This window comes from Bidens hawaiensis, unplaced genomic scaffold (genome assembly GCF_021521415.1).
Source record: "Bidens hawaiensis isolate Kalapana, Puna unplaced genomic scaffold, B.hawaiensis_p1.1 tig00052210_1, whole genome shotgun sequence".
Taxonomy (NCBI): Eukaryota; Viridiplantae; Streptophyta; class Magnoliopsida; order Asterales; family Asteraceae; genus Bidens; species Bidens hawaiensis.
Genome location: NW_027506211.1, coordinates 64,305 through 80,819, shown reverse-complemented (window position 1 = coordinate 80,819; position 16,515 = coordinate 64,305). Strand labels below are relative to the sequence as shown.

Here is a 16,515-nt window from a genome sequence, read left to right as displayed (position 1 = left end):
GTTCCCGGCTTTGCTCATTCCTTCTTCAGGTGACTACTGAATTATTACGAGTCTGAGCCTTATGCGTGTAGCCATGCTGCGCGGGTGGCCAGTCCCTAATGGCGGGTATCCGCACCTGCGGGAACAGGCGGATACTTGGAAACCATAGGGAGGCATTTCCTGCGGGACCAGCTTGCGTACCGCATGTGAGGTCGTCACAACTCTGAGCGTGGTGGGTCCTGCGGGTTTGGTAGGTCGCGGCGCAGACGTCCCTATGGTGAAGTCTGCGTGTTCAACTGCGCAGACGTCCGTTTAAGGAGTCTTGCGTGTTCAACTGCGCAAACGTCTCCTTTTAAGGAGTCTTGCGGGTCCTAACCACCTCTGCTGGGACCTACCTCTTCATACCCGTACCCGGTTCCATACCCAAACCCGGGTATTAAAAAAACCCGATTTGTGCACCTCTAGTGACAAGTGGCAACAAAAGCAAGGCAAGAAGTAAAATGATTGCATTAAATACCAATAATGAAGTATGAAGTTTGAACTCTCACCACTTGATTAAAGAAAATTCACAAATTCCATTGTGCCGATTGGCCGAAAGCCTCTAAGCACTTTCTCAATGAACTAGAGTGCATCCTAGTCAACCCATTCAATTTGACCTTATCTGCGTCTGGGGTTGGAAAAAAAACATGAATCCGACTGAGAAGCTTAAAAAACATTTGTGCCTGTATTGGGACGAGTATTCGGTAAGAAGATTGTGTTTTGGGGTGTTTATAAAATAGTTAACGGGTTTGGCACGTTATATCTGTAATAATCTAAAAGAGAATTTTTTTAAATATTGAAAGTTTTGTTAGTCAGTTAAAAAATCATGTTTAATACCAGCGTTAAGTGCTTTCAGTCTGATAATAATACTTTAGTTTATGAACAATAGAGTACAAGAGATTTTTTTAAGATTACTAGAATTATTCAATAAACATTTTGTGGTTATACACCTAGTGGAATGGTGGTGTTAAATGAAAAACAGGCGTTTACTTGATGTGGCTAGATCCTTAATGTTCAACGAGGTACTGTTCCTTTGTTTTTGTGGTCTGATTATGTTTTAAGTATTTGATTAACACAACAACATAGTCTATTTTAACCGGAAGATCTCCATATGAAATGGTGTTAGGATCTAAACCTTATCTGTTACATTTAAGATCATTTGGTTGTTTGTGTGTTTTTCAACCTTGCTTAATCCTAATATTTCATCTAGAGCTCGAAAAAGTGTGCTAATTGGATATTCTTTAATAAAGATAGGTTACAAGTGTAGGTCCCAAAACGACCACCGAACGGTTTTGCTCTCGATAAACAATCAAACGACCGAACAAAAATATAAAGATAATATGGATAGTGAACGATCTCGTTATCGATAAAAGATTAATATATTAATAAAGAACCGACCCACCCAAGGTGAGCTCCCATTGGGTGGCGATTTACATATTTCAAACACACACTAAAATGAAATACATAATGCATATATATAGCTAAATACAAACATTCTAGAAGCCTAATCCCGTTGAAGCTAAACGCGCGTCCCGAAGCTCTCGTTTCGTGTCTGGTTTCCTCGTCGGTTTTAATTATTCACTTGACCATAAAATATATAAGTAGTTTTGTAATTTAATATCGCAAGTCACAAATATTGGCCTTACAACAAGCTCTGGATAAAAAACGGAGTATTTTCTGAGAGATGTTAAGTTTTATGAGATTTTGAATGTTGGATGTTACCACTTTGAATATTTTGAATGTCACTTTAAATGCTTATTTGTTTTAAAGATGTTTAAAAAGTTTAACTTTATAGTTCTTTTAGTAATAGAATTAAAAAGAATTATCACTGAATTTGAATCAAATCGATTCGAACTCGGATTGAATTCAAATCGAATTTATTTGAATCGATTTTCTTGAACCTATTTCTAGATTGACATTGAATCCAACTTTAAAATTTTAAAGTTCGACTCATTCAATTTGATTAATTCGAGTATTCTAAAATTGATTTTTTTGAACGCCCCTAGTCCCTAGTATCTTGTACGTACGTACGTGCGCGTGTGTAGATTATATAAAAACTATAATTGCCATCCCCAATTTATGACCATTTTAGGCAGGAAAGGCACCAAAAAATCTGAAAACAAAAGTACTGACATTGCAATCATGTAAAGAAGCTGGACAACATTAAAAATTCAACAAGGTACACTTGCAAGTCCAAACTATGCCCTTGTTGGGTTGTTGTCTAAGTAAAACTATTTTTTTGGCCGTGCTATCTTGCTTTTGAAAGCAAAAGAATGCCATTGATCTTTGCTTTCAAAAACAACAAAAGCCCTTTTGTGGAAAACTAATCATAATATATAATTTTATATGATTTCAAACCCATAATTTATTTAAAGCGAATTCGAAAACGCTTCAGCTTCAAGTTGAGTAAAATGAGGACTTCGATGAGCAACTTGAAGCAATTCTTCGTCGTCATATGCATCGCGATATGTCTCCAAATTCACATCCGAATTTATCAAAGCCGAAAGACAAAGATCTTTCCTCCATTCTTCTAAGTGAGGGAATCCAACATAATCTCCATACTTATCACAATACTACATCACACTGCTCCCTATTAGTATGTACATTATATATATTATTGAGCCATTAGTTAATTAAACGAATTTGGTTACCTCAAAATCGGCTATATCGTGAGTATTATGCTTAGGAATACCCGCGGCTTCTCTAGATTTATAAAACTCTTGAATAGATTTCATCATTTCATCTCTAGATGGCAAACTTCTCTTGCCAGAAAGCAACTGAGCTATCCATTTTGCTTGTGATTCAAAGAAAGGAAACCCTATAAGCTACATCAATTAATGGCCACCAAAATAAGTTAAAGAAACAAGCTTTTAAAATATAAATTAGTTGTATTTTGTAACAAGTAAAGAAAAGCAAAATGGCTTTTAAGTTTACCTTTCTAGGAATGCCTATAAAGGAGAGAGATGGGGCAAGGTTTGGAGGAAAGGTGTGTTCATATAACGGTCCCACTCGGTCGTCGTCAATAGCTACCGCTCCTTTAGTGTCAAGAAATGGGAACGAGTATGAATACCTGCGTGTTACAATACGTGTCAATACGTTTCATAGAGATATCTTAAGTTCTAAGCCTTACAAGTTTTAAAATTTATACATGTATTTATATATTTAAAGCATGAAGCTTGTGTAAGACTAAAGTTAATATTCTTATTTGTTTAACTGTAATTTACCCTGTACAGTATATGATTGTGTCTGCATTGAGCCATGAACCGTCGACAAAAACAACTCGTCCATCCTCTTGTAGACATTCTATCTATTACACGAAAACCTCGTTAAAATGGCTGGTTGGTACACTTTTTTTTTAATAAACAAATGGTCATGAAATGAATATATCAATCTTACAATGGGATGAAGATGTAGATTATCATGTTTAGAGATCACTTTTGATAAACCCTCCGAAACATCAAGTGATTTGGAACTAAGATGGATCTCCTTAGCTACATTCACAAGCTCCATTGATATATCCTGCCCACTCAATGAGTTTCCCACTACCACCACCACCTGCGAGTATTGCAAGTATTCGACTTATTATAAACGTGTGCACGTGAACACACACATTAAAAACAATCGTTTGGTTACCTGGTCACGAAACGGCTCAGGAACCCTGTAAAGGTGGCTATGCATTTGCTTCCTTCTCCATGTATCCATTCCTTTATAGTTTAAAAGTAAAAACATATATCAATATATATATATATAATGTACATAGTACATACATTAATGTATGTGTGTGAAGGAAGATAATTATGACCTTTGATAGAAGGCAATCTAGGATGGGAATAATGTCCGGTGGCGACAACAACTGCATCAAACACCTCTGAGACCGCCTCATCGGAATCTTTAACTTTGCTTTTAACAATCCATTTCAAATCTTCTCCAAATGCACCATAATCAAGTATCCCAACATATTCAACTTTTGTATTAAACCGAATCATCTCCCTTAAACCGAACCAATCACAAAAATCTTTAAGGTACAAAAAGAGTTCTTTATGACCAGGAAACCTTCTTGTATCCCTACCTTTCTTGATCAAGAATGGGAAATCAGTAAACCCCATAATCTCTCTAGGCGATGTAAGCCTTAACGAATCATAGATACTACTATGAACGGTTAAACCCGCGCCTAACGGATCTTGACCTTCAACTTTGGGATCATATAACCATTGCCCTCCAACTTCATGTTTTTGCTCCAAAACCACCACTTTTTGTCCTTCTTTCTTGAGCTCCCGAGCGGCAACCAAACCCGAGGGGCCAGCACCAATGACACACACGCACCGAGGCGGATTCCTAACCGAAACCATAGTGTGTGCAAATGGGATTGAAGTAGTTTAAAGATGAGTGAGTTGGGTGCATATTGTGTGAAGGTTGTGTGGTGTTTTATACTAAAGTTATTATGTGAAAAAGATTGCTTCTAAAGAGGTAAACAAAGAGGAAGATTGATTCTTCCAACATTGTCTATCTAAAAGTAGGTTGTAACTTGTATTATTAGTTTATTTTAATTCTTTTTTAAGATATGATTATTGTACATGAACTGTTAACATATTATTAATAGTGTGACATGCAATCATAGGCTATAAGGGTACCAACGTAGGGGTCGTAATCATAATGTAGGAGTAGATTTTGTTAAGTAAAGTGTATATGGCTATTAGCTACCGACACAACTTGATCATAAGTTAGATTTGGGGCCAAGAATCATCAATGTAGTTTGTCTTGCAAGCCTTCTTACGTGGTTGGTTCTAAATCTAGTTTTTGCCTCTACTAGGTTATAAATATTTTCATTTTTAATGTTAGAATGGTAATTATTTAAACTCTTAATTTTATGGAAAATCATTTATACGGAGCATGAAGTTGCGCAGGGTAGTTTTCTTTAATTATATTATCCTATTATTTTTCTTTTTGGCAAAAACCTCGATTTTTTCATGTGCTAGGCCGCTAGGTGACGCAAGAACAGAAAACAAGATATGTCTTTGTATTATAGAATAAAACGTTGACGTTTCGTTTCTTGAATGGTTCGGGTCCAATGGTCATGTTTTTCTCATTCCTTTTAACTATCTTTTGTTATAAATCAAACAAGCATTTTTATTAATTTTTAAATTGAAATTAAAACAAAGGGAAATTGTGTGTATATATTAACTATTTCTTGTTATGTATTATAATAGTTATGCATAATTGGTAATTGGTTAAGGGAAATAATGAAAAAACATATAAGTGAACATTGTGTTGTTGAAAAGGGGGTTGGTGAGTCCAAGTATGTTCCCTTGGCTTCAAGTAGGGGCAATCTCTGTGGGGTCTAGTCCATCTTTAACTAACAATGTGTTTTTTTCACTTATTTGTTACTTATCTTTACATTTTCAGAATGCTTATATTATCATAGTTTTAATGTATTAAAGGATTAATGTGTAAAATATACACTTTCTAGTTTTTGTGATGACTACGCTTCTTAATGTATGACTCTCAGGCCAAACGTATTGGGCGAATAAACAGCGCGATTTCGGGCGAGTTGGGGGCGCAAACACCGCCCCCACCCGGTGATTTGTGAGGCGATAGGGGAGGAGAGGGAGGGGGGTATTTCTCGTCTGATTGTGTTTGGGATATATTATAATTATAATATGGTGTGTGTGTGTGAGAGAAAGAGAGACATATATATATATATATATATGTGTGTGTGTATATGAGACAACACCATTACACTCCAAAAACAAAAATCTACCATTTACTAACCGGGACTCATATGATACAAATCACCCTCTTTTGTAGTCCTTCCACTACACAAAAGATTTTATTCAAATTCTTGTAAAATTTATTATAATTTAATTTCTGGGAACATGTTAAGATTCAATCTAGAGGGCTGCGAGAATCGGATCAGGAAGTTAGTCGATTTGTAAATGAATTTTTTAACTATATACATCAGAGGTGTAGGTGATGTACAAGTTGGATTGGTAAAGAATCCTAATAAATGGAATAGAAGTTACAATTTATGGGTTTTCATTATTTGATCATGACTCCGGTCATACAACCTTCTAACCCATCTTGGTATGTACGACCTAGATCATGATCTAATATTCATATTTTTCAAAAATAAAGGTTAAATATTGTTAGGATAAGTTATGGTTTGATTCAGAATTTGCAAATGCATAGGGTCGTCTTATGGGATACAACCGTCGATCTTCAAAATAAAAACCAGTTATCAAAATCAAACTATTGTTGGTAATAAGGCTGCAGGTCTCTAATATGATCTTGTGATAGTTAACGTATATTCACAAACTTGTATTAACTTTTATGGACTAAGCTTCATTTGTTGATTAATTACAATTACAAACATTACTAGCCCTACCTAAGGAGGTTTTTGAATCAATGCCCTCTTTCTTGTGCTATCTTTCATGACCGTTGATTTTGGATCATCGCCATTTAGGTTCTTTAATTCTTAATAGGGGTGTGTGTGGTGCGGTTTTTGGTTAAAACCAAAACTTGATTTTTGGAGTTTTTGAAACCGTTCGGTTTCAGTTTTGTTGGTTTCGGTTTTTCGGATTTCGTTTTGGTTTCAGTTTTTTCGGTTTTTGTCATTTGAGCTTAAGAATTTTAGGACGAAAAAAAATTGATTAAAAATAATGAATTTAGGTATACATAATTTTGTTAATTGTAAAATAATAGAATATTATACATTTGATCAAAAATATTGAAGTTACATATTTATTAAATTCTTATAAATTACTTAATATAAAATATAAAAAAACAAAAAATTTAGCAATTCGGTTCGGTTCTTTTTTTTCGGTTTTTTTACATGCAAAACTAAAACCGAACCGTTAGTGCGGTTTTTACAAAAATATAAAACCAAACCATCAAATTTTGTTTTGGTTTGATTTTTTTGATTTTTTCAGTTTCGAATTGGTCTTTTCAGTTTCTTGCTCATCCCTAATTCTTAGCCTAAGAAAGAAGATTAGATTCTCAGATACACTCAATCAGGCAATGGAGGAAACTTAGGTCAGAAGTGTGATAATCCACAAAACTCATTATAAATATACTGAAACATTAAGATTTTAGATCGTAAATCTTACACGACTCGATCAACTGATATCTATAAGAAAATGGTGAGTTAAAGAACTTCCATCACACCTCAGCTATGCCTTTAATTAGCAATAATTTAATGTTGGTAATGAGGTTGGTTGTGGAAGGTGATAAACTAATAAACATATTGAGTGAAAAAAAAATGAGTTGCAAAAATAGAGCATCGGTCAAATATATGAATGGTTATGACCAGAAAAAGATAAAAAAAAAAAGGTGAAAACTGAAAATGATATGAGAATAAAGAAACTTTAATATTGGAAAAGTGTAGGGGTGCTTTTGAAAAGGATGTTCACCCAAAACATGTTCTAGTCTGTCCACGCATGCACGTTAAAACCAATAAAAAATGATTATTTAACTATTTAAGGATTAAGGTTTGATTTGGTATATGTTTAGAATCTAATATAGCAACACAACTCGTATCAAAGGATTATTTGTTTGTATATGTTCAAGAACTAGACTCCATAAAATATTTAAAAAATATAAACAAAAAAAGAAAAATAAATCTTGAGTATAAAAATAACTAGTTTGGCTTTAACTAGTTTTATAACGCTTACAAACCGAACCGAATACCCTCAATTCACTTTGATACTTCTTTATATTGGTGATGTATCCACACTGACGTTTTATCATCTATATGCTTTACGATATATACAACATCATGTGCGAGTGTCTTCTTATTTTTCTTTTCGCAATCACATACTTCCTATCCAACTTTTGTGTGTGACACAACCACTCGAATCTTGCTTTTAGAAAAGAATAGGGGGTTCAAAATGGGACCGTTATGAAACTTTTTTTTTTTTAGTGATAATTGAATTTTAATAATGAAAATTAGCATAGAAGCAAAAATGATTGAACATTGTTGGGTATGGCAAAATTATGTCTTTCGTTCTTACACTAGTTAAGTTGACTACTAATACATAGAAGTTGGCAAAAAACCATGTTCCGGATCCGACCTGGTGTGCCTAATCCGGAATTGGACCTAGTATTACCCGACCTGCGAGTACAAATAAAGTTTTGGTTCCTCTGGAAAATCGTACCTAGATCCCGTGGAACCAGTTCCACCCCTACCCTGTCAAAACCCGAACCTGACTCGGCCAAAACCTGATAAAAACCCAGCAAACCCAATCAAAACTCTGACCATACCCATAAAGGGTTCTTACCCGACCCGATTCTTGACTTTTGTTGATCATTTCAGGAGCTGGTTCATAAAAAAAAACCATTATGACCACCTCTACTTAAAAGGTGCACAAGCCGGGTACCACCCGGTTATGGGTATGATCAACAAAAGTGAAAACCGGGTCGGGTAGAAACCAGTTCCGAGTATAGTCGGGTATTTAACTAGGTTTTCCGGGTTTCAGGTAGGGTCGGGTTTTTACCGAGTAAATGTGGAACCGGTTTTGGCATACAGGTCTGAGGAGAAACCCAATACCAGGTCGTACTCGCGATTCAGGTACGGTAAGAACCGGTACCGGGTATTTTATGCACCTATGTCTCTACTAATAAAATAAAGTATAGTTGACCTTTTTGGTCTTTATAATTGGACTGTTATACTTAGGCTCATCAGGCCCATGGATTATAACTCAGCCCAAATTACTGACACACACAGTAACTAGCGTACGGCCGCGACGTAGCAGATCCATTTCATGATCCTTGAGAGTTCACACTTAAGTGGTGTTGAAGTGGTCGTTGTCTGTCATATCTCTTTGCCGACGTCCTCTGTTCATATACACATATATATCTAATTCATCGTTTAATCATTACAGCCATTGCGTATATCCAACGGATTTAGGTAAACGATTTTATATTTTTTAAGTCTAATTAGATTGCTTTTAGCTTTTAATTGTTTATTATGTGATAGGAATTGGTTAGGTTTTTAATTTTTATTAGTAACGCTGAATATTATTTCAATTTTGTTTCGATGCACGTTTATATGATTTGGATTAGATAGATTGCTTGCTGAATATGTTCTGATTCTCTGGATATGATTTGTTTTTTTCTTTTATTATATTTAGGGTTTTTTTTTTGCCTATTGAAAACATTATTATTACACGGTTTCAGTTTCGTGCTCTACTGAAGTTACATTTCATTGTTTTAACTGATAATTGGTTCGGTTTTGGACTTCACATGTAAATAGTGTTAATATCTCTTTATTAGGGATGTAAATGAACTGAATGTTCAATGAACTGTTTGGCGGGAAGTTTGTTTGTTTAATAACTGAACGAACATGAACAGAGCCCATGTTCGTTCAATTGTGTTTGTGAATGCTTGATAATGTGTTTGTCTACGTCGAATAATGTTTGTCAATGTTTGGTTGTTTATGTTTGTTAAATTAACGGTTTTTAATACCTTTAATGACTTTTGTATTCTTATCATATAGATTTAAGCAAATTTATTATCTATAAAACAAAGATATATATGAGTATTATGTGATTAGTTTATATGTAAATTTAGCATATAAATATGAATGTTAAGAAAACACCACCACAAAGTTGGTTGTTTGACCGAATCGTTGACACTGACCATTCTCGGTTAGCCAAATCAAATAAAACATAGTTTGTGTTTATTTGTGTTCGTGAACTGTTCACCAACAAGTTCGTTTTCTTAATGAACGAACACAAACACGAACACAAAGTTTCATTCGTTTAGCTGTTTTTGAACTGTTCATTGGTTCGATAAAGCTTAACCGACGAACATGAACAAGGTCTTGTTTGGTTCGTTTACAGCCCTACTTTTAATTTGTTTGATAACAGCATATGAATCTGAAACAAAATGGAATTGTTAACATTTCTAGATGTTGCAGGCGTGGATATGAACAACTATTGCTAATAATTCTGTAGAAGGTGAAGAAGATATAGTGTTTATACTTTATATAATATGTGGGGTTTTGGGTCGAAAGCTATAACGGGGGCATCTGGACCGAGAATTGACTCCGCAAGGGTTGGGCAAACTTCTTCAGACTGCTCTGATGATGAGATCTCTGTAAATAACAGCAGGGAAGAAGGTTTAGAGTGTCCAATTTGCTGGGAATCTTTCAATATTGTGGAAAATGTGCCTTATGTTTTATGGTGTGGGCACACACTCTGTAAAAACTGTGTTTTCGGGCTGCAATGGGCTGTTGTCAAGCTACCCACTCTTCCAATCCAACTCCCTTTTTTCATATCTTGCCCATGGTGCAACTTGTTATCGTTTCGTCTCGTTTATAAAGGTAATCTAAAGTTTCCGAGAAAGAATTACTTTCTTCTTTGGATGGTTGAGAGCTTGAATGGTGATCGGGTCAAATCTCATCTGTCTTCTTGTAATGACCATGTACCGGGCCCTGGTTGGTCTTGGACTCGAGGTTTAGTTACCGGTCATGGCCATGGTAATGGTTTGGCGAGGCCACGTGTTGGTGAGTCTAACCGTCAAGGTGGGTCCCATGGTGAGAGGCTGCAGACGACCATTCGTAAGTCGTTAATCTATTTTGTTCACTTAATGGCTAAGCTTCCGCTGGTGTTGATATTTCTACTGATTGTTCTGTATGCAATACCCGCAAGTGCAATCATCTTGGTTGTGTATATACTCATCACAATTTTGTTTGCTCTTCCGTCTTTTCTTGTTCTTTATTTCGCGTACCCGAGTCTTGATTGGCTGGTAAGAGAAATCATCACTTGAGGTGGCTTCTGGTTCTTGATTTTGGACCTCTTTTTAGTATTTGTGCTTAAAGTTTTAAACTTGTTCAAACTTTGGGATGTAAACATAAAGTATCTGGTGTTATGTTACTGCTCAATGCTTGTAAAAAGAAGACTCTACTCTTTATTTACTTTATGATATTGGATTTTTTTATGGTAATGTTTTAGTGAAGGCAATATAGTTGGGGTGTTACCAAATTTGAATAGTAGGTATGCTGGTTGAGAGTTAGACTATGGACCCAAACCCTTTCAAATGAGTCAATTTGAGTTGTTTTAAAAGTTAAATGAGTTGGTTTGGGTAAAAGGTTTTAACTAAATGGGTCAAAATGAGTCATTTGAAATTCTATCCTTTTATTTTCGGGTCGATGTGGGTTAGTGTCCTAAGGAAATGTGACAAGTTTCGGATCGGAATGAGTTTTCGTAAAAGACAGATTTCGGCACGAAACAAGTTTCAGATTGGAACGGGTTCGGTTCAGGTTTCAAGCCAACACGAGTTTTCACCCGTGACGTGTTTGGTTTTGGTTTCTTTTGTTTCTTTCTGGTCTATTCCGGACTCGTTTTTGTTTGTTTTTTCAGTTTTGTTTTAGTTCGGTTTGAATTCTTTTAGTTTCGTCTTGATTGGTTTTTTCGATTTCGATTGATGTGGTCCGGTTTTGGCTTTTTGTTTCTTTGTTTCGTTTTCGTCGATTCTTTCGGTTTCGGTTCGATTCTTTCGGTTTCGGTTCGATTCTAGATGTTTTTTTAATTGAACGAGGACAACGTAGGAAACATTTTTGTGTTTTTATTTTTTTTGTTTATGATTTATATTTTGAGTTATAATTTTTTTATTATTATTTTTGAATATTTTTTTGAGGGTTTTTTACCTTAATAGAAAACCCCTAAAAAAATTCAAAAAAAATAATGAAAAAAATTATAACTTTAAATATAAATAAAAAAAAAAAATCTAAAAAAACTAAAATGTTTCCGCCGTTATTCTCGTTCTGTTTGACCCTAACCAAAACAACCCTTTTTTTAATTGACCCGTTTTGACCCAAACTCATTCTGACTCATACTCGTTTTGACCCATGACTTATTTCAACCCATGACTCGTTCGATCAAACCCAACCCATTTGCCACCTTTAGTTTAGACTAACCGAAACATTATTGAAAATATATATGGCAAAACAGTCGGGTTGGGTTGGTCAACGACTCAAAATGGGTTTGAGTAGGATGTTTCGTTTAAAACAATGGTCGTTTTGGTTCGTGTCAGAACAAAGTTTTGACAAAAATGGATATGGTGAAAACTGGCGGGTTTAAACATGAACCGAAAATCTTAAGTTAGACCTTGTAGTGCGGCCCAGTTTTCGAGGTCGAATGAGACAGGTAGCAGCCAGAAGTCCAGAACTTCTACAATGAACAAATGCATTTAATGATTTATATCATTTTACTCCAAACAAAATTGAAAAAATAAAAACCAACAATACCAGTAGGAAAACTGACATTATGGTGTCTCTCTTTGGTGGGCACCCAACCCTTAAGGATTGCAACATCCACTCCCAATAATAGATTCTGAAATATCAAGATACATAGAATTTAGACACCGACCCTTGAAATTGAGTTCATCGTATTAATGTGTGCTAGTCCAACTTTGGTTTGATCTATGAGAGCAACATATGCTTCCGCGCATTAGTGTTGTAATGAGGTTACTGTAAAATCTGCTGTTGTCTTATATCAAAATGTGTACAAGAGTAGCCTACATATAAGGATGATGAAAGGGTATCTATACATAATATCTCTATAAATTAATTATAATAAATGGTATATGATTACAGTATTGTCTCAAATCTTAAACATTAAAAAAAACTTAATTAAGGTCAAGATATATAGTATTATATTGAGCATAAAAACATGTAGCTTTTTGGTTATTAGGTTCATATAATAATATTAAGCTAGGAAAGAGTATGTTTTGTTGTGTGAAGTAACACAGACAGATAGTGGAAATGATTTGACACAAAGTTGGAGTCCATTCATGGAGTAGATGTCAGCATCAGGCAACTCAATAGTACAACATTTATCCAATCATTTCACATGAATCCAGCCTGTGTGATTTAATGCTGGGAACGACCTCATAACTCCATAGAAACTAAACTCTTTCTCCATTATTCAGCACACTTACATTGAGTTTTTCATTTATTAATATTATCCTATTACTACTTTTCACCTTTTTTTTTTAATTCAGTTCAATATCTTTCTTGAGGCCATGAAAACCAAGATCAAATCTTTTGGGATAATTTATTGATCCAGTTTTATGGGAACATCAAAGTTTGTGGCTTAGAATCACTGAAATCTATGTTCTGACCCCACTTTTTGTCAAACCTATCCACTGTCTTTTGTGTTTTACTTATCAGTATTAATATCATCAATGGGTTGTACTGTGTGCAATAAAGATAAATAACACCTTGAGTCATGTAACATGTTTTTTGGAACAAACCTGTACAATGGATAGATACTAATACTATGAATAAATACAACAAAAAAACTTTTACATGATCAACATATAATGCATACTTAAGTTGTAATAATAGACATATTAATAATAACTACAAGACAGTTTTCTTAATCATCACTCGCCCGGAACGTGGTCCGGCTGAGACGAGCTCGGGCCCATTGACTTTCTTTGGTTGACCTGTTGCCTAAAGAACTCTGCCATGCTTTTGTACATATCCATATTTATATGCTGCAATAATAAATAAAACTTAATATGGTTAGTTATTATGAAGTTGAATAAAATTTGAATAACGCTTTTTTCGATTCGTGACATACTTGTGCTAGAAGCGCGTTGTGTGGATCGTTGAAAGGAACCGTGGTGTTGGCAGGCAGGTGATTGTGGATTGTTTGTGATGTGGCGCCTATGTGGAGGGGGCTAATCATTGTTTGTGGGACCATGAAAGGGTGCTGAGCTGGCGGGTGCATACCGAGTTGAATGCCTAATCCCATTCCCATTCGGGCTAGCATTGACATCTGAAACTGATGCTGCTGCTGCTGCTGTTGTTGTTGCTGCAATTGTAACGGTACCGGTATCATCATCTGCTGAGGTGGAATGGACATGTTTTTCATTATTTGCACATGTGCTTGAAGCGTCTTTAAGTAATCTATTACTTCATCCAACACTGAAGCTTTATCTGTCTGTATAAACAATTCCCAAATTTAGACACTTTTTCATTTGTCACATGTAAATGACTAAAAAAAGAGGCACATGTTGACTTTTGAAGTCAAAATACTAAATTATAATTTTAATTCTGGATAGCAAGTGATCATGGTTTTAAATGTTTTTTGATAAGACAATTTACTTTATGCTATTTTCTATGTATAAGATCACATATATCGAAAATTTATCAAAAAATGAATAATGAATTTAGATATGGAAATTGGTAGGATTGACTTTAAATTCTAACCTTATTAGCATTAGGCACAAGCTTCTGTAGAGCTTTCATCTTCTGGTTAATTCTTTCTCTTCGTCGCTAGAATATCGATATATCGTATAAGATCACATTTAGCGTTCAACGTATCAAATTTTAGTACTTTTTTATATTATAAACATAAAACATAAAAACAAAATTACCCGTTCAGACTGGTTATGAATAGCAGCGGCTCGGCTTCTCCTACTTGATCGAGATCGAACCGTTTCGTCCTCGGTCCTGCATTCCTCTTCTTTATTTTCCTGTTTAAAATCAAGAAACATTGAGTTTGAAAATATGAACTCAAATGACTTAAAAAGTCAACTTTTTTTCATAAAATTATAAAAAGTCTTACCCATCCATATTGACAATTAGAATCATCATCTGTGTTTTTACTCTTCAGGCTCTGATTAGGTGACTCGGATGAAGGCCATGTCATCATGGTAGTGTCATTATTATCTTCTTGTTGCAAAGCCAAATTTCCTACACTTTGATCATGTACAATAGCAGAAGATCTAGGCCGCTTCTTTAGGTAACTCGGGCCTGCGGTATCGACCCAATTTCCACTCGAACATGCGGCATTCGAGCTTAGATTATAAGTTCTTGGCAAATTTTGACTTGTATGCAAGTCAAAGTCAAATTCTTGACTTTGACTTTGGTTGTAAACTGTTGTAGCATGATGAACTATGGACTCTAGTGTTTCATTAGTCCTTCCAAGCTCATGCATGGCTGGTTGACCATTTTGCCAAGTGATTTCTGCAACTCCATAGTCTCCAAGACTGAAAATTCACACAATAAAATAACAGTAAGTAATTTACTTAAATACCCTTTGCTAAAACTGATATAAAAAGAAATAAAAATCATTTCTTGGGCATTAAAGATCAATCTTTTTGTGCTTCTAGTAACCTTGAAAATGTCATTTTTTTTTGTGTGCAAGTTGATGAAGAACAAGAAAGCTATGTAAAACTGGTTCTTTATAAAGAAAGGCTAGACCTTTATCCAGAGAAGCATTGTACAAACTTTGTTGAACAAGGTACAAGTGAATAACAAAGGTGTTATTAAAAAAAGAAAGTTATTCTATAGTAATATAGTGGGCATGTACATGGGGACAACAGGAGGTGTATGCTGCTGCTGTTGTTGCTTATGCATGTGGGAAGGATCTTTATCTTGCTTCTTGTTTTCTGCTTTCTTTTGATGTTATCAGATTCCAAATTTGGTATTCCCCACTAAGTTTGAGTTCATATATATATATATATATATATATATATATATATATATATATATATATATATATATATATATATATATATATATATATATATATATATGTATATAATAATCCTAACACCACCCCCCCCCCAAAAAAAAAAAACTCTCAATGGCTGAGATTCTCTGCTTTCAATATGGGAGTTTTGTAGGGTCCAACTTTGGATTTCTATAATTTGTGTTGTGATGGATCATACCATATAATGTAGTGGACTGAATTGTCATGTGGGGAGAAGTGGATATTTTTGTATGTGTTTTATTTTCAATCACCATAGTTGTTAAGTTTATTCTTCTTTATATGTGCATGTTCTTTTGATTTGTCACTTTCTTTCTTTCTTTTTGTCAAGTCCTAGTCTTGGTTCGATACGAATTTCCTAACTATTGCAGCGAATATTATTCATTCGTGCGACGACCATAAACAGTTTCATAGTCAAGCAAACGAACATTATTAATCTTTGCTATGCTTGGCAAAATGCGGCTTTACATGTTTTAAATACGTATATTATACTAATTATATACATTTATATATTTAGTATTAAGATTTAACAAAATAGGTGTATAAATATTAAAAAGGGATGAGAATGAATTTAAAGGTACAAAATTTTATGTATAAACCATAAAGAAGAAACATGTGGTTTTAAATAGTTTTGAAAGAAGTTTAATTGAGTCAATGGCTGATAGTAGTTACTAGTTAACTCTGGACCATTCACACTCAGGGCTGCATCCACATCTTTTAAGAGCTTAGATAGGTTACCTTGTATCCAAGGCAATTAAACTTGGTGGCGTAGGCTCCTTATGAGTTATGACAGATGCATTTACAAATATTTGTTTTCATTATTTATTTTTTCTCATGAAATAATGTGACCATTGAAACACTATTAAATTGTTTGCTACATTGTTGCTTCTCCATAAAACATTTTTGCTATGCAAACTATTCAAAATATGTTACCTACACTTGTGTTTCTCCTTCATCATTTTCACAAGCTACATATGTTTTTAATGTTCACAACAAC

The 16,515-nt window shown here is 34.6% G+C and overlaps 3 protein-coding genes across 4 annotated transcripts; 1 reads left to right on the top strand and 2 right to left on the bottom strand.

Annotated features, from left to right (window-relative positions):
• Nucleotides 1–2,086: 2,086 nt before the first annotated feature.
• On the bottom strand, nt 2,087–4,487 carry LOC143617101 (flavin-containing monooxygenase FMO GS-OX-like 9). Its single transcript, XM_077089756.1, has 7 exons — nt 3,821–4,487; nt 3,652–3,722; nt 3,415–3,573; nt 3,243–3,325; nt 2,953–3,088; nt 2,670–2,843; nt 2,087–2,591 (listed from the first exon to the last, which is right to left on the bottom strand). Exons 1-7 carry the CDS (start codon nt 4,365–4,367, stop codon nt 2,388–2,390), a joined length of 1,374 nt encoding a protein of 457 aa, XP_076945871.1. The 5' UTR covers nt 4,368–4,487; the 3' UTR covers nt 2,087–2,387.
• A 4,312-nt stretch (nt 4,488–8,799) lies between these two features.
• Nucleotides 8,800–10,952, top strand: LOC143617097 (uncharacterized). Of its 2 annotated transcripts, none has more exons than XM_077089753.1 (2): nt 8,800–8,920; nt 9,932–10,952. In XM_077089753.1, the coding sequence occupies exon 2, from the start codon at nt 10,006–10,008 to the stop codon at nt 10,780–10,782; it is 777 nt and encodes a 258-aa protein (XP_076945868.1). In that variant the 5' UTR covers nt 8,800–8,920; nt 9,932–10,005; the 3' UTR covers nt 10,783–10,952. The 2 variants fall into 2 exon arrangements, with proteins under 2 accessions (XP_076945868.1, XP_076945867.1); XM_077089752.1 differs by having other exon boundaries at nt 8,811–8,920; nt 9,923–10,952.
• A 3,219-nt stretch (nt 10,953–14,171) lies between these two features.
• Nucleotides 14,172–15,463, bottom strand: LOC143617105 (transcription factor PIF7-like). Its single transcript, XM_077089759.1, has 4 exons — nt 15,339–15,463; nt 14,592–15,015; nt 14,401–14,499; nt 14,172–14,299 (listed from the first exon to the last, which is right to left on the bottom strand). Exons 1-4 carry the CDS (start codon nt 15,383–15,385, stop codon nt 14,222–14,224), a joined length of 648 nt encoding a protein of 215 aa, XP_076945874.1. The 5' UTR covers nt 15,386–15,463; the 3' UTR covers nt 14,172–14,221.
• Between the last annotated feature and the right edge of the window lie 1,052 nt (nt 15,464–16,515).